The following is a 19,971-nucleotide window of genomic DNA, read 5'->3' as shown; positions in this document are numbered from 1 at the left end:
CTACTGTTATCCATTGCTTCGATTTTCCAGATAATTTTAAAGTGTAGAACATTTTGCTGAATGGAATTGCATCACTCAACATAATCTCACTATTGTGACACTTCGGTGCAGCATATTGCTTAGTATTCTTGACACGCTTATCTTCCGAATAAGTTATAGTTTTAGTCTCAGCTGTTTTAAAAGTAAATTATTATATGAATTGTTGGTGTTGACCGAGTAACAATAGATTTGGCAAGTATCGTAATTATTTCAAACATCGCAAGTTTCATACGAGTTATTTCTACATTAACGTAGAATCTCGTTGAAATGTACAAAATAGATGTCTTAGTTTGGTATCGCATCAGGAAGGAAGCAAGGAAGGTAGGGGTTTTAGCGTCCCGTCAACGACGATGCCACTAAAGTTGTAGCACAGTCTCCGATTGGAGAATGACAGGGGCAGCAATCGTTACCGATCAAACCAATTCCTGAACATTCAACTCATTACATAAAGTGTCTTACCTTTTTGATAACCTTACTCCCGACTGATTGCGAGTAGAGATGACGTTCAGCTCTGTTAACACGTGAATACTGCAACAGAATTTGCGGTGAAGTTCACGAGAAAAGTATTAGATTTTTATAAGTTTGCGGTTAGACTGTAGAGCTGAGTACACAATCATGAGCTGTGTAAACATAAGTTTTACGTTAGACACAGTGGACATAAAACCGTATTTGAATGTAAAGGGACTTACAGTATTTTGCTATACTCTTACCGGCAGTAACATACATCAGGTCCGTTTGTTATTTATATTTCCAAGACATGCCATATATGTGAACTGTTTCCATTTCGAGTATGTTTTTTGTGCATCTGGGAAAGCGAAAGTATTTACCAACCGGTACGCTGAAAGCCGACAAAAGACATTAATATACTGGTATCATCTCTCTGTGTGGGCACAACGTCCGACTGTCACTTCAGTAACGAGATGCTCCCTGTCTCTGTTTCTCCCGTTCTGGTACCAACCGACGAAACGAGCCAAGGGAGCAAACAGAGTGAGCTGTGACGCGGGCATGATGCACGGCTGGCGTTCTATTTACTGTCTGGCAGTTGGCACCGGGTGGCCGCCACTGCCGTGGGAGCTAGCCGTACGTGTACAAGTCTGCGGTCGTGCTGACCACTGTGGACAGCAGTAGCAACTGCACGACCGCACTCCGCGTCACGACCGCTGGTGCAGTCTGGTAGTGGCCCCGTGTCCACACCTGCCGCCTTCTGACACGGGGCACATCGTTCTCGTCAGTATGCAAAAGTTCGCGCCACAGCTGAGAATACAACGCGTTGCTACTGCACCAGCTTTGCTACACCTTCACTCGTTTCACCGCCGACAAGGATTAATTTAAATTTATTCGTAATTTCTTCCTGTCTACATGAAGGCGATTGCAGCGCATACATCAGGTGACGCACCTTCCTGCGAATGTTGTTTCCGCAGTTCTGCTTAGGTGTTTTCTTAATTTACTGGAATGCACGGTTCTGAAAGCATGGACTTGTGTGATTGCGCTTTACTTACGTATGCAGAATCTGAATATATTTGTAGTTGATATGTTTATATACAAAATCAGAATATGTACAGTATACGGTACTGAAATCATTTGAGGAATACGGCATATTGTACGGTGGCAAAGTTGTTTGGGAAGTGTTAGTGTGCTCACAAAATTATGGTCATTTCAGTTACGTAAAGTCTGCCTGTGCAATACACAAACAGCAAAACACTGGCTCACTGTGTAGTATTTGTAACTATTTGATACTAACTTAGCGAATGTTACCCTTCCCATCACCTGCCTGTAGTGATTAGATGCCTATCTCAGAAACTAGTGAGTGATCTGTGCAATGCATTCAGTTAATAAAAGAGTCAACCCATTTGCAGAATAATTTTATGTACTGCTCTACTTCACGTTATAACTGCAACAGATGGTAATAATCTGCCTACTATTGACTGTTGGTAATATAGTACACGGGTAAAGCTCTGTCGATGGGGTAAGAAACTCGTTTGTTTCGAGAATGTTACAGTCTCCCAGTTCGCACATGATCCTGTAGGAAAATCAGAAAGACCTACAATTCGACATTTTTACTTCGTAATTTCCTGCGAAAGATTATAAATATCGATATCACTGTGGTTGTCTCGCCGAAAATACATGCTGAAGACACAGACACAGTAATAGAAACGAACACAGTTCATGTTCTCGTCTTAGTTGTCAATATGTCGATCAATATTTATTTTTGTTAGTATGTAATGAGCACATTACACGCACACATATGTTTGTCTAAAAAGAAACCTCGTCCTGGTGTCCGAACTCCAGTCTTATGAATAAATGGTAAAAAATATTAAAGTAAAATGTAAGCAGCGCAATTTGAAAATACGTCTCTTACAAATTCGTAGAAAAGCAAGCACTCGGCAGTGTGATATACTTCTGCGTCGTTTCTCAGCAGTTACCTGCTTCTCAGCATAGACTCTTGAGAGAGAGCTATGGTTCTGATTTGGCTAACCACATACCAAGCTTTGGTTTAAAGTTACTTTTTGACTCGTCAGTCTTCTGATTAGTTTGACGCGGTTTGCCAGCACTACCACTCCCGCGCCCACTTCTTGATCTCAGAGAGACATTTGCATCCTACACTTTCAATTATTTGCTGTATGTTTTCCAGTTCCTATCTTCTCCTACAATTCACACTCTCTAAAACACCCGTTTGTAACGTTGAAATTATTCCCTGGCGTTTAAAAACAAGCCCAGTCATCCTGTTCCTTCTTCTTGTCAACGTTTTCCACTTGTTATCTTATCACTCCACCTATTATTCAACGTCCTTTTATAGAATCGCAAATGCTTCGTTTCTCTTTATCCGGTTTTCCCACAGTCCATTATTCGCTACCCTACAATGCTGTACTCCAAACGTATGTACATTCTTAAAAATTGTTTTCTCTGGTTGGGACAATAGACTTCTTTCGGTCAGGAATGTTCCTTTACATGTGCTAGATTGCTTTCTATGTCCTCCTTGCCTTCGTCATTTGTTACTTGCTTCCAGGTTTCCAAAAGTCCTCAACTTGATCTACTTTGTGGTCACCAATTTTGATCTTAAGTTCATCGGTAATCTCATTACTACCACTCCTCATTACTTTCGTCTTACATTGGTTTATTCTCTACACTTATTCTTTACTCTGTAGACTGTTCATTTCATTCAGTAGCTCCAGCAATTCAACCGCATTTTCACTGACAGTAGCAATGTGTTTAGGGAATCTTATCATTTTGACACATTCGCCCTGAGTTTTAAACCATTCCGTGACTGCTTCTTCGATGTACAGAGGAGAAATAGTGGCGAAAGACTACATCTACGTCTTACACCATTTTTAATGCAACCACTTCTTTCTTCGTCTTCAATTCTTTTTATTCCCTCTTGGTTCCTGCATATGTTGAATATTTCTTGTTTTTCCCAGTAATTTACTATTCTTTTTACTCAGAATTTGAGACACTTTCCACGGTTTTAAGCATTCAACGCTTTTTGTGGCTCGACAAATCCTATGCATATGTATTTATTCTTCGTAAGCCTTGCTTCAATCAACTAGCGCAACGTCAGAACCCCTGTTAATGTATTTACCTCTGCTTCTATACGTTATTCTTACCAGCAGTTTGCACATAAACTTTTAAGCTGATTGTGTGATAGTTCTCACACTTAACTGCACTTGCTATCTTCAGAATTGAGAACCTGGTATTTTTCCGAAATATGATGGTACGTTTACAGACTCATAGATTCTGTACATCAACTTGAATAGTCATTTGGCTGCTACTTCCCTGAATGATTTTAGAAATTCAGTTGGATTGTTGTCCATGCCTTCCGTCTTATTTGATCAGAAATCTTCCAAAGCTTTGTTAAACTCTGATTCTGATAGCATTTCTTCTTCTGTCCCGTCATCAGACGTGTCTTCCCTCTCGTACAGACCTTCAGTGTACCCTTTCTGTCCATCCGCTCTCTCCCCTGCGTTAACAGTGGGATTTCCATTGCGCTCTTGATTTTGTCACGAAGTTTTCATTTCCCGGAAGACTGTTTTGACTTTTATAAATGCTAAATCTGGCCTTCCTAAGAAAATTTCTTTTTCTATTTTTTCACATCATTCGTGTATCCATTTCGCTTTGCCTTCCGTGCACTTCCGATGTATTTCATTCCTAAGTGACTTATATTGCTGAATTCCCGTCTTTGCATGAAGATTTTGGTCTTTCTTCTCTCTCCGATCAGTTGAAATTTTCCTCTGTTTTCTTTACCTTCTCCTGTATTTCACCTACGTTTACCCAACTTCTGTAATTGCCTTTTTCCGAGATATGATCATTCCTCAGTACTTCAGTATCATACTTCTTTCGACACTGATTCTTCCGGACGATTCACTTACACTTGAATCTACTCTTCATCGTTATTAAACTAAGTCTATATCTATTCCTGGGTACAGCTTACAATCCACTATCTAATTGCGGAATCTATGTCTCACCAATCAATCTGACGTCTAGCCGTGTCTCGGGGCCTTTTCCAAGCATAACTGTTACTCTTGTGATTTTTGAATACTGTATTCGTTACGACTATCTGACATGTATTGCAAAGCTCAATAAACTTCCCTCTCTTCTCATTTCCTCTACCAAGCCCACATTCCCTCGTAACCCTTTCTTCTATACCTTCCCCTATCACCACGTTCCAATCCATAATGATTATCAGATTATCATTTCCCTTTACATATGGATTACCCGTTCAATGTTTTTATGTACATTTTGTCCTCACCACCTTAAACTTATAACGTCGGTATGTATATGCGAAATATTTTTGTAGTCTGTCATATCATGCCACGCACACAACTAGTCACGCTTTTGTCCTTGTGCCACCTTCACACTTGGATTTCTGAATATGGAAATAGTTCCGAAATGCGTCATGCATACTTTGTGATCAATAAAGTCATTCTTCACCTCCTGTATGACATTTTATGTGACATAGCCAGCTTAACTACAGATCTACGCATATTTAAAAAAAATGGTCGCTTGTCCCTGCGTGGCTTTACTTAACACGTTCATTATTTTTGTAGGCGCTGGTTTGCTGTTGATTCTGACAGACTCCCGTAACTAAACTGTTCACTGTAACTCACTCTCTGCCCTACTTTCCTATTTAAACAAATTCTGCTACACTTGTACCACTTTCTGCTACTATTTATATTACCTTACATTCGTCTGACCAGAATTGCTTATCTTCATTCCATATCATTCCACTAACTCTTACTATATCCAGATTTTCTAGCTTCCCTGCCAAGCTCCTACTCGTAGAACGTTACTCTTTCATTGGTTATTCAGTCTTTCCCCTATGGGTCTCTCAATCTTATCAGTTCCCTTCTTCAGTTCTGGTATCTTTTGCCAATGAAAAGACTGCCATGACGCTTTTCAATTATAAGCCTCATGTCCTGTGATTATGCATTGTATCTCTTTAATACAGTGGTTTCGATTGCCTCTGCATCCTCATGCCATTGATCATTGCTGATTCTTCCGCATTTTAGGGGATGTTTCCTACCACAGGGACAGAAGGGTTCTATAAAGCTTTGTCTGCTTCTCTACCCTCTTTGGCAGTGCCGCTGGCAAGATGAGGATGACTCCTTATACGGCGAGTCTTCAAACTCATTATTGATGATTCTTATTCAAAATATATGCAGTGGTGATCGAAAGTAAGACTCAGGGCGTTATAATTACCTTACTGGTCCAACACGGTACACTTAGGCCACGGGTGTAAAGCTGCAGCCGATAGTTTGAGAACAGAGAAGGTACTTTGGGAATGTAATTCATCGAAACGAGTAGTAGTTCAAAGAGAAAAAAGTTACAACGTTAGATTTAGAAACGTGCAGATTGACCTAAGAGAAATGTCTGAATTTATTATGTTCCCAAAACTCAGTCTTGAGTGAAAGTTATCCCTCTTTCAGGAAGCATATTTCAGATTTAATGAACGAGCAAACGAAAAACGTAAAAGAAAAAAGATAACGAGATAGGTTACAGTGTGTTACAATAGGCCTGTGCAGCCAGCCTCCATGGGTAAGAAATGAACTAAACTTTTCAGTTACATTAATGTGATCACCTGCCAAAAGCCTGAATAACTACCTTTTGCAGCGATAGATGTGCAGGAAGAGAGTCAAAGAGGTTGTGGAAGATAACGATAGGAATGTGGAGGTATGCCGATTACACTGCCATGGACAGCTGCGCTAGGTTCAATGGCACGAACCGCCCTACATTTTCGAGTAGGTTTCAATCCGCGGACGTTAGTAGCCAGCGGAGTACGGCACACTAAACCTGGTGTTCTTCGAAGCATTCATGTACACTGCGTGCTGTGTAACACTTTAAATTGTCCTAATGTTAGATACCATCGTGTCTAGGGAAAATAAATGGAATGCTGGGGTGGACATGGTTCCCAAGGGTAGGTACAGACTTCTAATGATCCTATGTGCTTCTCGAAATGATGAGATCACCCAGGAAATGTTACGAAAAGATTCAGCAGACCATATAGTGCTCCCACCTTCAATCTGGACCCTTCCGACGGTTGTTGCAGGAAGTTTGCTTTCAGACGTTTCACACCGCACACGCATGTGTCCAACTGTCCGCTCTACGTCTACATTTACATCCATACACGGCAAACCTCAGTACGGTGCGTTGCAGAAGAAACCCCATATCACTACTAGTCGCTTCCTTTCCTGTACCACTCACAGATAGGGTGAGAGCTAAACAAGTATCTAAATGGCCCATAAGGAGAGAGAGCGGAGGAGCAGACAGAGGTTGAGCTGACTCTCTTGCCACTGGGATGGGAAACTGCCCTAGAGGCGGAAGAATCAGCAATGACCAAGAGCATGAGGATGCAGAAGACAATGGAAACCACTGCATTAAAGACACAGCACGTGTTTCCACAAGACATGTGGCATGTGATTGAAGAGTATCAAGATGATCTCTCCATTGGAAAAAGATCCCAGAATAGTCCCCATTCAGATCTACGAGAGAGGACTGCCAAGGAGGAGGTGACCATAAGACAAAGGTTGAACAACCAACGGAAGGATAACGTGCTACGAGTCGGGGTGTGGAATGTTAGAGGTTCAAAGGTGTTAGCGAAGCCAGAATATCTGGAAACGGAAATGCAAAGTCTCAATCTAGATGTAGTGGGGTCAGTGAAGTGAAATAGAAAGAATACAAGGACTTAATGGAAGTAACATTCATTTCGAATAGGGAGGTAAGGCAGAGAGTATGTTACTGTAAACAGTTCTGTGATAGGGTTATTCTCATCCGAATAGACAGCATACCAACACCGATATAGTAGTTCAGGTCTAGACAATAGTTCAGATACAAATGCCGACGTTGGAAGCTGAAGATGAAGATACAGCGAAATTATAAGAGGATATTGAACGGATAATTCAGTACGTAATGGGAGATGAAAATCTAATAGTCATGCGGACTGCAATGCGGTTGTAGCAGAAGGAATAGATGAAATGGTTACAGGAGAATATGGACTTGTTACTAGGAATCACAGAGGAAAAAGACTAATTGAATTCTGCAGTAAATATCAGCTAATAATAGCCAGTTCTCTGTTCAAGAATCACAAGAGGAGAAGGAATACTTGGAAAAGGCGGGATGGTTTCAGTTATATCACATCATGGTCAGGCAGAGATTCAGAAATCAGATACTGTATTGCAAGGCGTACCCAGGAGCAGATGTAGATTCAGATCACAATTTAATAGCGATGAAGATTAGCCTTGAGTTTTAGAGACTAGTCAGGAAGAATCATCTTCAAAGAAGTGGTATATGAAAGTACTAAGGAATGAAGAGAAGCGCTTGAAATTCTAAGGCTATAGGTATCGCGATAAGGTAGGTAGTTCGGATGAAGCCGAAAAGACATCTCTCAGAAGAGTAGTTACAGAAGTTGGAAAGAGAAACATAAGTACAAAGCAGGTAGCTGTGAAGAAACCATGGGTAGCAGATCTATTTCAATATTTTCAACATTTCGTGGCCCTGTCAGCAAATGTATAAATATTAATTTTAAATTAACAGCAGCCGTAGTTGCAATTTTTACCTAGATTTACGTAGGATTCAGTTGGGATAACCCAAACTTCTTCAGAATAAAAGGAACTACGATTTGTTCATAATGGACAACGTCAAAAACTAAACACTATAATATAGTAATACATCGTCATATAGCAATAACTTATCTGGGAAATAGTATCGGCCCCACTTCGCGACCGCCGCATGAGGATAACTACGGGTTTGAAATACCAGATAATCCCAGCTATTCAGCAAACGGGAGTGCTAAAAACATGTTGGCAAGGGTATAATGATTACTCCCTAAAATTATGGCGGATGGAATAACGGTTGAAAACCTTAAAAAAAGTTTTTTTTCGCAGCTGCAGCTGGTTGTTAAGAAGATTATTTTTGTCTTATAGTAAGTTTTTAGTTTTTAGTTTTTGACGTTGTCCATTATGGACAAATCGTAGTTCCTTTTATTCTGAAGAAGGTTGGGTTATCCCAACTGGAACGTAGGTAAATCTAGGTAAACATTGCAACTGAGGCTGTTGTTAATTTTAAATTAAGAACTATTTCAGTTGATCGATGGCCTCAGGCGTCTTGTCACGGTTCGCGCGGCTCCCCCTGTCGGAGAATCGAGTCCTCCCTCGGGCATGGGTGTGTGTTAGTTTAAGTTAGGTTAAGTAGTGTGTAAGCCTAGGGACTGATGACCTCAGCAGTTTATAGGAGCTTACCACCACTTAGTTGATCGATGAAAGAAGGAAGTACAAAAATATTCAGGGAAAATCAGTAATACAGAAATACAAATCGCTGAGGAATGAAACAAATAGTAAGTGCTGGGAACCGAAGTCGAAATGGCTATGTGAAAAATGTGAAGAAACCTAAAAATAAATGATTGTCTCAAGAACTGACTCAGCACATAGAGAAGTCAAAACAACCTTCGATGAAAACAACAGCAAGTTCGGTAAGATTAAGAGTGCAACGAGGATCCCACTGTTAAATGCAGAGCAGAGAGCAGATAGGTGGCAAGAGTACATTGAAGACCTCTATAAGGGGAAAGATTTAACTGATATGATTAAAGAAGAAACAGGAGTCGCAAGGAAGGGCCGGCCGGAGTGGCCAAGTGGTTCTACGCGCTACAGTCTGGAACCGCGCAACCGCTACGGTCGCAGGTTCGAATCCTGCCTCGGGCATGGATGTGTGTGATGTCCTTGGGTTAGTTAGGTTTAATTAGTTCTAAGTTCTAGGGGACTGATGACCTGAGAAGTTAAGTCCCATAGTGCTCTGAGCCATTTGAACCATCGCAAGGAAGGGATAGGGAATCCAGTATTAGAGTTATTTTAAAAAATATATGGAAGACTTAAGACCAAATAAGGCAGAAGAGGTAGATAAAGTTCTATCGTATTACTAAAATGTTTGGGGGAAGTGACAACAAAATGACTATTCACGCTGGTGTGTAGAATGCATGAGACTGGGAATATAGAATCGGACTTTCGGAATAATATCATAGACACAATTCCAAAGGCTGCAAGAACTGACAAGTCCGAGAATCAGCTTACCAGTTCATGATCCAAGTTGCTAACAACAATAATATACAAAAGAATCGAAAAGAATATTGAGAATCTGTTTGATGGCGATAAGTTTGACTTAAAGGAAAGGTAAAGCCACCAGAGAGGCAGTTCTGACGGTGCGGTTGAGAATGGAAGCAAGACTAAAGAGAAATCAAGTCACTGTCATAGGATTTGTTTACCGGAAAAAAGTGTTCGACATTGTCAAATGGTGCAAGATGTTCGAAATTATGAGGAAAACATGGGTAAGTTAAAGTGAGAGACGAGTAATATACAACAAGTACAAGAGCCAAGAGGGAATAGTAAGAGTGGGAGACCAAGAACGAAGTGCTCGAATTATAAAGGATGTAAGACAGGGATGTAGCCTTTCGCCCCTACTGTTCAATCTGTACCGAAAAAGCAATTATGGAAATAGAAGAAAGCTTCAAGAGTGAATTTAAATTTCAGGGTGAAAAGATATCAGTGATAACATTTGCTGGTGATATTGCTATACTCAGTGAAAGTGAAGAAGAATACAAGATCTGCTGAATGGAATGAGAAGTCTACTACGTACTGAATTTGGACTGAGAGTAAACCGAAGAAACACGAAAGTAATGAGAAGTAGCAAAAATGAGAACAACAAGAAACTTAACATTAGGATTGATGGTCATGACGTACATGAAGTTAAGAAATGCTGCTACCTACGTAGCAAAATATTTCACGACTGACAGAGCAAGGAAGACATCATAAGCAGACTAGCACTGGTAAAAACGTATTTCTGGTCTGTTAGTATGAATCTTAGGCCTTAATTTGAAGAGGAAATTTCTGAGAATGTAATGAGCAAAGCATTGTGTGGTAGTGAAACGTGGACTATAGGAAACCCCCGAAGAGAAGAGAATCGAAGCGTTTGAAATGATGTGTTACAGCCGAATGTTGAGAATTAGGTGGACTGATAAGGTAAGGAATGAGGAGGTTCTGCGCAGAATCGGAGAAAGGAATATATGGAAAACGCTGACAAAAAGAAGAGACAGGATGACACCATGTCTGTTAAGACATCAGGAATAACTTCCTTGGTACTAGAGGGAGCTATAGAGGGTAAAAGATGCAGGGGAAGGCAGAGATTGGAATACATCCAGCAAATAATTGAGGATGTAGGTTGCAACTGCTTTTCTGAGGTGAAGAGGTTGGCGCGGGAAAGAAATTCGTGGTGGGTCGCTCTGCAGTGAGCTTCGAATATAGGTTTTCTAAATTTTCTCAGTAGTTCCTGGAAAAAACGTCGTTTTCCTTCCAGGGGTTCTCATTTCAGTTTCCAAACCACCTCCGTAGCACATGCACGTTGTTCGAACTTGCCGATAACAAATGTAGCATCCCGCTTCTGAGTTACTTCCATGCTCTGCTTTAATCCAACCTCGTGTGGATCCTAAACGCTAGAGTAGTATTAAAGAAGATGTCGAACTAGCGTGATATATGTGGTCTCCTTTACAGATGAACCACATTTCTCTAAATTCTCTCAATGAACCGAAATCGACCATTCGCCTTCTCTACCACAAACCTCACCTGTCTTTGCAACGTCACGCCTACATATTTGAACGACGTGACTGTGTCAAGCAGGACACTATTACTGCTGTATCTGAAAAATAAGGGTTTTTCTACTCATCCCCATAACTTAAATTTTTCTTCAGTCAGAGCTGTCATCCTTCACGCCACGTACGAATTTGGTCTACGCTATCTTGTATCATACTACAGTCAGTCATCTTCCACACACTTCTGTACATCGCAGCATCACCAGCAAATAACCGCAGATTGCTGCCCACCCTGTTCGACCGACAAGAAAGTAATAGCAGTCCTATCAGACTTCCTTGGAGCTACCCTGACGATACCCTGGTCTTTTATGACCATTCGCCGTTGAGATCAACGTACTGGGTTGTATTACTTAAGAAGCCTGCGAATGTCTCACAAATCTGGGAAACTATTACGCATGCTCGTACCTTCGTTAACAGCCTGCAGTGGGGTGCCGTGTCAAATGTAGAAATGTGAAATCCTCATGTGGCTATTCATCCATAGCTCGGAGTATATAACTTGAAGAAACCGTTATCTGAGTTTCAACACCCTTCTAAAACCGCGCTAGTTCGTGGAAGTGAGATTTACGGTCTCTGGGAAATTTAATATACACTCCTGGAAATGGAAAAAAGAACACATTGACACCGGTGTGTCAGACCCACCATACTTGCTCCGGACACTGCGAGAGGGCTGTACAAGCAATGATCACACGCACGGCACAGCGGACACACCAGGAACCGCGGTGTTGGCCGTCGAATGGCGCTAGCTGCGCAGCATTTGTGCACCGCCGCCGTCAGTGTCAGCCAGTTTGCCGTGGCATACGGAGCTCCATCGCAGTCTTTAACACTGGTAGCATGCCGCGACAGCGTGGACGTGAACCGTATGTGCAGTTGACGGACTTTGAGCGAGGGCGTATAGTGGGCATGCGGGAGGCCGGGAGGACGTACCGCCGAATTGCTCAACACGTGGGGCGTGAGGTCTCCACAGTACATCGATGTTGTCGCCAGTGGTCGGCGGAAGGTGCACGTGCCCGTCGACCTGGGACCGGACCGCAGCGACGCACGGATGCACGCCAAGACCGTAGGATCCTACGCAGTGCCGTAGGGGACCGCACCGCCACTTCCCAGCAAATTAGGGACACTGTTGCTCCTGGGGTATCGGCGAGGACCATTCGCAACCGTCTCCATGAAGCTGGGCTACGGTCCCGCACACCGTTAGGCCGTCTTCCGCTCACGCCCCAACATCGTGCAGCCCGCCTCCAGTGGTGTCGCGACAGGCGTGAATGGAGGGACGAATGGAGACGTGTCGTCTTCAGCGATGAGAGTCGCTTCTGCCTTGGTGCCAATGATGGTCGTATGCGTGTTTGGCGCCGTGCAGGTGAGCGCCACAATCAGGACTGCATACGACCGAGGCACACAGGGCCAACACCAGGCATCATGGTGTGGGGAGCGATCTCCTACACTGGCCGTACACCACTGGTGATCGTCGAGGGGACACTGAAAAGTGCACGGTACATCCAAACCGTCACGGTGTTCTTATTTCAATTTCCAGGAGTGTATATTCGAACTCAGAATACGTTGTAGAATTCTGCAGCAAACTGATGTTAAGGATATTGGTCTGTAATTTTGAGAACCGTTCTTTTACCTTCCTTATATACAGGGGTCACCTGCGCTTGGGCCCGCAGCTCGTGTTCTTGCGGTAGCGTTCTCGCTTCCCGCGCACGGGCCCCGGGTTCGATTGACGGCGGGATCGGGGATTTTCTCTGCCTCGTGATGACTGGGTGTTGTGTGTCTTTCATCATCATTTCATCATCATTGACTCGCAAGTCGCCGAAGTGGCGCTAAAGGACTTGCAGTACGGCGGCCGAACTTCGCCGCATGGGGCCTCCCAGCCAACAATGCCATACGCTCATTTCACCTGCGCTTGGGACTTCGCACTGGGCCAGACATTCGTGATAAATGCAAGCCAGGTAAGGGGCTGATGGCGTAGAGTACTCGTTGTAAAGCCGACGGAGTTCCATACGGACCTGGCGACTTATTCCTTTCTGGTGGCCGAGCGTTTCTAGGCGCTTCAGTCTGGAATCGCGCGACCGCTACGGTCGCAGGTTCGAATCCTGCCTCGGGCATGGATGTGTGTGATGTCCTTAGGTTAGTTAGGTTTAAGTAGTTCTAAGTTCTAGGGGACTGATGACCTGAGATGTTAAGTTCCATAGTGCTCAGAGCCATTTGAACCATTTTTGACTTATTTCTTTCAACTCTTTCAATTGTTTCTCTTCGCCAGGGACGCTTATTACTATGTCGTCCAGCCGAGAGTTTGTGTGATGGTCAAACAGCGGTATGTTTGTATGATTCTACTGCGTAAACGATTTATTAAGCTCACAGTTTATAACTTCCTCTTTTGTCCAGCTATCTTCATCTGCCACACCAGACTGGTCAACAAGAGACGGTTTAGCAATTGTAAGTAGGACGAGAATTGTCGCTTGTTCTCGGGCACATATTTTGCTAAAGTATGACGGTGGCTGTTGTTGAACGCTTCGAATATATCTTTGCAGAGACGCACGAATCTCAATTAATTAACTTTCGCCTGTCGTCATTCTGATGGATCATAAAACGTGATTCATCTGAAAAGGCCGCCTGCCTCCACCTAGTGGACTTCCAGTTGCGGTACCGGAGTGCAAATTTCGCCTGCTGCGAAGGGCCATACGCAGCAACATTCGCTGAACTGTCAATCAAGAGACACTGCTCGTACCCTCTTGGTTCTTCTGGGCGGTCAGTTACTCAACAGTTGCACGTCTCTTCTCCCGTACACCTCTCTGCAGCCGTCGTTCGCCCCTTCGTGTATGGCTCGTGATGCACAATAGTCGCCTCAGGGCCGGATTTGGCGCCATTTTGCTATATACAGTATGCTTCAATCACTGTGTCACGCAAAAAGTTTACTGACTTAGCCGTTTCGGAAATGCTTCCACCCTTGGCCCGAAAGCCAATGTTCATGCCCTTTTGTATATGAGATAAATCGCTCCGTTTCTGCATTATGAAAACGATGCAATGTTTGCCCCCCCCTCCCCCACACGCTTTATATCCTCTCCATTGCTAGTGGCGTCACTTGCCGTGTGGGAGTGATCATTGCACCTTGCCTGAACGTAGGTCGTGGTCACATCAACTTATTGGACCATGTATTGGTTCAAATCAAATGGCTCGGAGCACTATGGGACTTAACATCTGAGGTCATCAGTCCCCTAGAACTTAGAACTACTTAAACCTAACTAACCTAAGCACATCACACACATCCATGCCCGAGGCAGGATTCGAACCTGCGACCATCGTGGTCTCGTAGTTCCAGTCTGAAGCGCCTAGAACCGCTCGGCCACCTCGGCCGGCGATGACCGTGTATTCTTCATCACCTGTTCTTCTATTTATTCTGTAACCTGATGTTTCATTACGGGCACATCGCTGCAGAATACAGCTACAGTGAAGGCAGCCAAGTATATAATAAGGAACCACTGGCAGCAAGAAAGATTAAATAAGTGTTGTCTTTAGACTGTGGCTGTTCTAAAGAAATGAGACATAGAGACCAGACAGCAAAAGACGCTATTTTGTACAGAGTATGCAACTATGGGCCATTTCTTGAAACATATCATGGACATAAATTTATCTGCTTTTTCACTATGCACAAACTTATTTGTCAATAAGAAGTAGCAAACGCAAAAAGAATAGAAGATATCACCAACGAAGATGGGTAGAAAATGGCACTCATATCTTTCAAGCGTTCTATGTAAAATTAATTTATTTATTTTCAGTAGTTTGTTCATCAATATGGAAAAATAAATTCTCAGATACGTGTAGAAATTGGCATATGTATCTTTGAAGCGTTTTACCGTAAAATTCATTTATTTGATTTCACCAGTTTATTCGTGATTATAGAAACACTAGGTTAGTACCCTGGTTTTCCTGGTATATGTTTATTCCAATCTTCTGTTAGTCCATCTCCTTCTTCCCCGTCCACCCCTATACTCTGCAGTTCTTCCTGTCCATCGGCTCCTCCTTCCTCTCTCTGACCATCAGCTGCTCCCCTTCTCTTCGTCCGTCACCTCCTTCCCGCCTCTAAGTTCATATCCTCTCCCCCCCCCCCCCCCTCTAAGTTCATCTCTTCATCCCACTCCTCTCCGTCCATCTCCTCCTCTCCATCTCCTCACAACATTACCAAGTTACCATCTCTACCACAAAAGTAGGCTGGTGTTCCTACCCCCACAGTATTTGATTCCGGGCAGTAAGTAATACATGTACCAAGTTGGGCTGAAATCGATCCAGGGGTTTAGGAGGAATTTTTATCCGCGACTTTCTCGAAACAAGCACATGTCACACATATTCCACATACACGTAACACATCTCACACTTACTAGTACATACCTGTACATTTCACCTGTATCTGCAGCGAATTTGCCGTGAACTTTCCTTTTTACGCAGCTCAATGATTAAGGAGTCGAATCTCTTAAACAACGTGTCGTACAATGATATAATTTTGCAGGTACATTCAGTAGTATACGTGAATAATGTGTGCAAGATGTGTAGTGAATAAATTTAGTACTAAAGAAGTAATGAATTAAAACGTCAGGTCTGATGCGGCAGTTTCACTACAGGAACAGCAAAAACGTAATAAGCGGTAACCGGATTTCCTTTCAGCATTTTATGTGGGTTGTCAGGGAGAAAAAATTTCGTAAAGGTCTGAAATTATGTCTGGAGTTTATTGCAATTCACTAAGTGCTCTCATTCTCAAATAAAGGATAAGTGAAGTGTGGGGATTCGCGCTTCCTGGGTTACAGTCATTTTTCACCCTCACGCCGCCCCTTTGATTGGTACGTCGTTCTGATCCCCTTAGCGATTCTTTACAGACAGTAAGCGGTATGTGTACCTAGTTGACTGAAATCAGTCCAGTAGTCTACGAGGAGAGGTGGATCATACATACATACAAACATGCACACATACATTCATTTTGATAAACTGTGTGGATGGATATGGATGTAAGAATGTGGATGAATGGATATGGATATATTGCGCTAAGACCAGATTATTTAAATAGCAACGCATCAGACATATATCAAATAACATATAATACCTACATCTTAAATGCCGTCAAGCGGCCCATTTTTCATACATACGCAGAAATTTATTTGTTCCCTAGTGACTGACTAGGCTAGGAATAAACATAACACCAATACCTTCAAAGCGCGAAGAAACTTTCAAGGCAAGATCAGATAAGAATCCTTCTACCTCACGTTTATGACGATTTAGTAATGTAGCGGACCGTTTGAATCAACAAGGTCGGCGCTACCTCAGAAGACACAGTTGGCAGCAGCGCTGATGACGTATAACCAGCGTGCCGTAACATGTGAAACGGCGCCAGTCCAAATCACTCCGGAAATAGCGCCTGGCAAAGACATTGAGTTCGTCGACTGGTAAAGAGTGCTAAGTAAGCCACATCGAAACCGCACTCACCTCTTACTTGCAAACACACCGCAGAGAAAATATTACTACGAAGGGCGGTCTTAAACATACATTACATGTAACTTCTGTCCAAAACATGTGATGAATGTGCTTCAGTCAACTTCGTAGCAACTAAAGATGTTTATCTACATCTACAGCATACTTCGCAAGCCACATAAAGTTGTACGGTGGAGGGTTCTTCTGGTACCACTAACTGATTCCCCACACCCGCTTTCCCTGTTGCACTCGTGAATGGTGCGTGGGAGGAATGATTGCCGGTAAACCTCCGTATTAACTCAAATTTCTCGAATTTTCTCGGTGTGGTCATTTCGCGAGATGAATGTGGGAGAAAGTAATATCCTGTCTGCCGGTTCCCGGAAAGTTGTCTCGTGAAGTTTCAATAGTAAACCTCTCCGTGATGCACAACGACTCTCTTTTAACGTCTGCAACTGAAGTTCGTTGAGCATCTCTGTAAAACTCTCGTGCCGACTAAACGATCCCTTGACAAACCACGCCTCACTTTGTAGCGTCTTCTCTATCTCTCCTATCAGTCGTAAGGATTCCATATTGATGAACAAAACTCAAGAATCGGTCTAACAAGTCACTTCTGTAGTAGATGAGTTACATTTCCTTGAGATGGTTTTGAGTCTCAGTCCGGTATCTGCTTTTTCTACTATTTATGTGGTCACTCTGCTTAAAGTCGCTCTGGATATTTATTCCCAGATATTTTGCAGGAGGTACTGTTTCCAGAAATTCTTCACCAGTTATGTACGTGTGCAGTAGTGGATTTCTTTTCCTATGTATGCTCAATATACTCTATTTACTTCGGTTCATGGTCAACTGCCAGAGCCTGCACCATTCATTAGTCCTCTGCAGGTCATTCTGCAAATTAATATAGTCTTCTGGCGTTGATACTTTGTTACAGACAATCGGATCATCTGCAATTAGCGTTAAAGAGATGTCGAAGCTTTCTACTAGATTATTTATATAGATGTAAACATTAACGATTCTGTCACACTTCCTGGGGGTACTCCGTAAATTAATACTCTGTAAGTCACGGAAAATTCACGAGAAAATGGAACTCAAGAAGTAATTAACGTACCCAAAGAAGAGATGACACGTCACAAGAAAATATGAAAATACTGTTTCAGACAAATAATTTGCACTAATTTGATGTTTTTCTTCGTTGTGGCGCAGGTAGTGTAAATACGAAATACGATTTCCCTGAACAACAACAGCGCACGTAGACCAATGTGAGATATCACGAAAATCTTGCAATAAATAACGACCCACAATTTTTTTTTTTTTCAGAAAATATTTACCCATAAGAGTTATAATTTGGTGACAGTTTCCATCAACATTTCTTTTACATGGAATAATTTTCTACACAGTCCCATAACGTTTTATAGGCTCACGTCAGCGTTGTGTTGTCCTGTGTTCACAGCTATGTTTTCACTGGCTGAATTACGCTGTTATCGCCTTCAAAGTGTCTCCCTCTTAGAAAATCTTTAAGTGACCCGAACAGATGGAGCCTGAGGGCGCCAAGTCTGGCCAATAGAGTGAATGAGGCAATGACTCCGAACCCAGTTTTGCGGCGTGTTCTGAGACTTGTATGTGGCCGGGCATTGTCGCGCTGGAGCATAATTTCTTTTGGATTCTTGTCACAGACACGACGATGACGCCATCAATATCCCAAAAGACTATCATGACTTTGCCTGCTCAGGAAGCTGTCTTCAATTTCTTGATTTTGTGATTGCGGGTGGTGCCATCCAGTGACTGCGTTTTTGTTTCCGGCTCAAAGTGATGCACACAATTTTTATGAGCCGTAACGATTCCTGACAGAAAGGCCTCTCCAATTGCCGCAAAGTCCTTTAACAGTCCAGATGAAATGGCTTTTTTAAAAATCTTTTGGTCTGCTGTAACAATTCGTGGAATCCATCTTGCGCAAACCCCTGAAAATCCAAGAGCCTCAGTCATTGCACACGCACGTTCGATGCTCAACGGTAGCTGTAGAGGCAACTGTCGATTTGTGACGCGCTGGTCTGCAAGAATGCTGGATGGCATCCGCGCGACTCAACACTTGGGGAGCAGCGATCCTTACGAGAAGTTCCGAGCGTTGCCGATCGTGGAATTCAGTTTCTGCACTTTCTGACGCCTTAACTCCTTAACCATAGACCGACAGTACTCCTGTTAAGTGCTTCATTACCACAGACTGTACACAAACGTTTATGGTTGTTCACCAATGTTTTTTCCCCGACAACCGAGAATTCAATTACAGCACGTTGCTTGTAACGAGCGACTTCCTTAGTCACCAATTTGATGGTTCACTACAGCTGTGGTTCATGTCAGAATTGTTCTACAGAATTCACACGAGTGCAGAAGAAATATTCAATTTTGAAGCCCCAAAAAGACGCCTTCTTGCCTATAGAGATATTGCTAAACGACTAATCTGGTTCATGGTTTACGGGAACAGTTGCAGGTCACGTAGTAACCGGCTTATAGTGGCAACAAGAATTTGGTTTCCGATGTTTAATGCAATCATTGGCCGGCTTTAAAAAATTAAAATGCTGTCGCAATCCACCCATTAAAGGTTTAATACAATAAGACAAGTATTACGGTTAGAAAATGTGTGTGTGTCTTTAGGCGGCGTAGCTCAGAATGAGTAAGTTACGCCCATTATGTTCATCCGGTGTACGCGAATGAGAGCACTTAGCGGCTCCCAACAAACTTTAAATGTAATTCGAAACCTTTAAGGAAGTCTTGCTCGCTAAGATGCCTCACCGTCTCCCTCACCCCCATCCCTCACGAACACACAAAATAATGAATGGAGAAAAGTTTATCGCTTACCACTGTACAGTACTGCTGTTCTTGGAGTAGAACTTCACCGTCTTTCATGACCTTTTAATTTATAATTTATTTACTACTAACTTTATTTTCAAACCATTTTACAGCCCATGTTGACAATCACCACTGAAAGTAGCTGTAAAATTGTGTAAGTAGGAGAGATGCAGTCCGCGGCTCGTGGTCTTGCGGTAGCGTTCTCGCTTCCCGCGCGCGGGGTCCCGTGTTCGATTCCCGGTGCGGTTAGGGATTTTCTCTGCCCCGAGATGACTGGCTGTTGTGTATCTGTCATCATTTCATCCTCATTCACTTGCGAGTCTCCGTAGTGGCGTTAAAGAACTTGTGGAGCGGCGGCCGAGCAGCTCCGCGAGGGGTGTCCCGGCCACCAATGGCATACGCAATTTTTTTTTTTTTTTTCATGAGACATATAGTTCAAACACCTCTGGATGTAGCTGTAAAATTATATAATTATCAGACACATAGGAGCAGTTCAGGAGACAGGAAGTCAC

The 19,971-nt window shown here is 42.9% G+C and overlaps 1 protein-coding gene across 3 annotated transcripts in view; it reads left to right on the top strand.

The window, feature by feature from the left end:
* The first annotated feature begins 1,118 nt into the window (after positions 1–1,118).
* LOC126174768 (integumentary mucin C.1-like) overlaps positions 1,119–19,971 on the top strand; it is a 471,136-nt gene continuing 452,283 nt past the window's right edge. For all 3 annotated transcript variants that reach the window (XM_049921107.1, XM_049921108.1, XM_049921105.1), the window contains exon 1: positions 1,119–1,426. In XM_049921107.1, the coding sequence (XP_049777064.1) occupies positions 1,399–1,426 (28 nt within the window). In that variant the 5' untranslated portion in view covers positions 1,119–1,398. The remainder of the gene's footprint in view (positions 1,427–19,971) is intronic.

The sequence above is a fragment of the Schistocerca cancellata genome, chromosome 3, assembly GCF_023864275.1.
Source record: "Schistocerca cancellata isolate TAMUIC-IGC-003103 chromosome 3, iqSchCanc2.1, whole genome shotgun sequence".
NCBI lineage: Eukaryota > Metazoa > Arthropoda > Insecta > Orthoptera > Acrididae > Schistocerca > Schistocerca cancellata.
This window is presented reverse-complemented; position numbering and strand designations above follow the sequence as displayed.